At 44.0% G+C, this 3,465-nt stretch overlaps 1 protein-coding gene across 1 annotated transcript in view; it reads right to left on the reverse strand.

Moving 5' to 3' along the window:
- The window catches only part of EIF2AK4 (eukaryotic translation initiation factor 2 alpha kinase 4), a 124,610-nt gene extending 122,126 nt beyond the window's left edge, over positions 1-2,484 (reverse strand). Inside the window, exon 1 of the mRNA XM_006883027.1 lies at positions 2,341-2,484. Coding sequence (XP_006883089.1) covers positions 2,341-2,484 — 144 coding nt within the window. The remainder of the gene's footprint in view (positions 1-2,340) is intronic.
- Between the last annotated feature and the right edge of the window lie 981 nt (positions 2,485-3,465).

The following is a 3,465-nucleotide window of genomic DNA, read 5'->3' on the forward strand; positions in this document are numbered from 1 at the left end:
AGATTTCTTGGCATGTATTGATAATTCATGAGTTTCCTTGTGTTTGATTAAGGATGCTGCTGCAGACAAAGAAGGAGTTTGGTGACATCTGATATATGTACACGTAAATGTGTGCCATCAGTCATCTAAGGTTTTGGGCATGAGACTGTAGATTCATAACTCTTTCCTAAAGACTGGAAATGTTAGGCGATAGGTAAGAAGTACTTGTTGAATAACTAAACTCAGACTCAAACTTCTATCAGTTATTTGCCTGTAGGGCCTAATTTAAAGTGTGTAGAGTCATTTGCCCCGTGCACCACTAGTCACAGACAGTTTATTGAACTTTCCTGCCTTGCATAGTTGTTTCATTTTTTAGAGAATGAGGGGTGAAGATCTTCCATCTTTTATAAACATTACCAGCTGTAAAGTCTCAAGGTCCTTAGTTGCTCCTTTAACCCTTCCATTTTCCAGCAGTCATCAAAAAATGAAACTTAAACACATTGGTGTGAGTTAGAACAGCCTCAAAGCTGATCCTCCAGTGTGTTTTGTGAGGCTGTAAATCACATGAGAGGAGACTGCCCATCTCTCTCTCCCAAAGATGTTGGTGGACTCAACTGCCAGATGGGTGCTGCCTGTGGCTTAGCAGCACAATTCTCTATGGACTAAACCACCAGAACTCCCTTTTCCTGTAGACTTGTTGCTTGTTTTTCATAGCTGACCCTCCAACAGCTTTTCAGAAGCAGTAAATGGCATGGGAGATTTCCCATCTTTCTCCTGAGGAGCAGCTGGTTGGTTCTAACTGCTTACCTTTGGGTTGGCAGCACAATTCCTTATTACTAACCCACAAGAGAAATATCTGATAAACTAGTGGTAAGGAGCTGAGCTGCCAACCAGAAAACACGAAGTTCCAATCCGCCAGTGGCTCCATGGGTGTAAGATGGGCAACCTCCTCCTCTGTGATTTACTGCCTCTGAAAACTGGCTGTAGCTATGAGTCTTTTCAGACTCAGTGGTACACAACAACAACAACAATCCACCAGAAATCCCTTTCCAGTAGTAGTAGAACTAGACAATTAACTGTGGTTAGGTGCCACAGAATTGACTACAACTCAAAGAAACACTATGAATGACAGATCTGAGGTAATTAATAAACACTATGAATGACAGATCTGAGATAATTAATAAAAGATATAGGCTCTGATCAAAGTCTTCCGTGCTTTGCATTTAGTATGGGTATATTTTGTTACACTGATGCTAAATGGCTGCTTTAGAGGGCCTACCACCCCATTCTCTGTAATGTCTGGAATTTATAAATGTGTGTTATTTCATTATACAAGGGGAGCATTTGTATTATTTTGTAATTTCAGGTTAAAATAACTACTGAAATCAAGTACTAGAAAATAAACTTCCTAAAGACAGAAGTTTTTATTTTCATTGCTACTGTCTTCTCATGCCCAGAACAATAAATATTTAATAAATGAAAGAGGCCACACTAGGGGTGAGGTTAAGAATGTTCTGCCCTACCAAGTCCAGGATATAGAATTTGGGCGAAAATTCTGTATGTATAGATGACACAGACGCAGTGGGATCACAAACTTAAAGGCAAATGAAGGGACTCGTAAAATTATAGCATTTACAGACAAAACGGTTTGGTAGATAAACGCTCCAAAAACCAGGGAGGGGAAAACTCTGCCACTACCAGCAGTTTATAATGACTTAACTTACTTCCAGACAGAAAGGCATTTATATATGCAAACCTCATTTAGAAATAGGCAGATTTAGCACACTCCCTTCTCCATTCAGGGGGAGGATCAATGTATTCTCTACCTTCAGCTAAATGTCTGAGAGGTAGAGAGGGAAAGTTCCCCCATTGGTAAACACAGTGAAGCTGCGTGGGGAGGAGGAATGAGGTTATGTGGTCCATAGTTTCTTACACAGGAGAGAGAAGCTCCAAGTAGGTCCTGATTGAGGGTATCAGTATGTTCTGCGCAAGCGCCACCAATGCATTTCCAGAACAAAGTTGCATGGTTCTAATTTGGATGTGGTGGTGGTGTATCATCCTCAAAGGCTTTCAAGAAAAAAATCAAAGGAAGCCTTGAAGGTAGCAGGAACGCTATGGGGTAAGTATCAGTGGGAATAAGAAGCAGTATCAGGTAAGATAGCTTATTTGAGGGCAAGGACGTAATTCCGCCCAGGTGGCAGTTCCGGGGAAATGACCGGGTGGCTGTGGGGCAAGAACAAATAGTAAGCGCAGAGGCTTACTAAAGGGTCAGCCCAATCAGGAAGCTTCTCGCTTCGGGCCCTGAGCCTGGAGAGGCCGGGCCAGAGCGAGCCAGCAGGGACATACTAGGCACGTTCCTACCCGTCCGCACGCGTTCGGCCGCAGGTCCTTGAAGTCAGCGCCGTAGATGGCCTCCAGTGCCTGTAGCTCATGGTCCTGCCGCTGCGGGTAGCTCTCTGGCGGCTCGTCACGGCCGCGTGCGGGGGCACCACGGCCCCCAGCCATGGCAGCGCAGCGGCCCAGGCAGGGCGGCCTGGCAGCTGTGACTGTATTGGTGGGCCTGGAGGGCGGGTCCAGGGGCGAGACTCCGCTTAGGAGGGCGGGGAGATGAGTGGGGTTTTGCCGGAGAGCTGTTTCGGAGGTGGGGCTTCGGTTTGGGGGCGGGACTTCTCGTCAGGCGGGGGCGGGGAAGAGGGCGGGGCTTTGTGTCCCAGTGTGAGCTCCAGGGTGGGGCAGATAACCGAGCTGGAGCGGCCAGAGAAGCGCGTGTGCAAGCGAACGAGAGAGGCTAACAGAGGTTTTTGTTCACTTACTGCGCAGGAATGTGAGTAAAGGAACCTGCAAGAATGTGCGATATCAAATCACACGGAAAGGAATGACTATGACATGCTGTGTAGGTTTTTTTTTATACAATCAATGATTTATTGCAAATACTTTTTATAAGAAACATAAACAACGACTTTATTAATGAATTTCACCTGATGGTATGTACAAGAATCAGATCTATTACATTTATGGAAAGAATCATTGAAGAATATCAGCTGTGAAAAGTAGGCAAGGTGCTGATTGTGGAACATACTACTACAGAACTACTCAAATAAAAGTTCAAACTAAAGCTATAACAAAATTTAAGTAAAAATTACAAGAACCCAAATTTGACCTTGAATCTATCCCACCTGAATTTCAAAACCATCTCTCGAATCAGTTTAAAACACTGAACAGTAATGAATGAAAACCATATGAGCTGTGGGAGGATATCAAGAACATCATCCATGAAGAATGCAAAAGATTATTAAAAACAGGAGCAAGAAAGACCAAGATGATTGTCACAAGAAACTCGGAATATTGTACTATAGAGTGGAGAAGCCAAAGCGAAGGGAAGAAATCAGCAAATTAAGGAGATTTCAGAAGGTTTCAAAGGGCAGCATGGGAAGACAAAGAAAAGTATTATAATGAAATGTACAAAGAGCCGGAGCCCTAAAATGA

Source organism: Elephantulus edwardii, unplaced genomic scaffold (assembly GCF_000299155.1).
Source record: "Elephantulus edwardii isolate Elephantulus edwardi_28Jun2011 unplaced genomic scaffold, EleEdw1.0 scaffold00026, whole genome shotgun sequence".
NCBI lineage: Eukaryota > Metazoa > Chordata > Mammalia > Macroscelidea > Macroscelididae > Elephantulus > Elephantulus edwardii.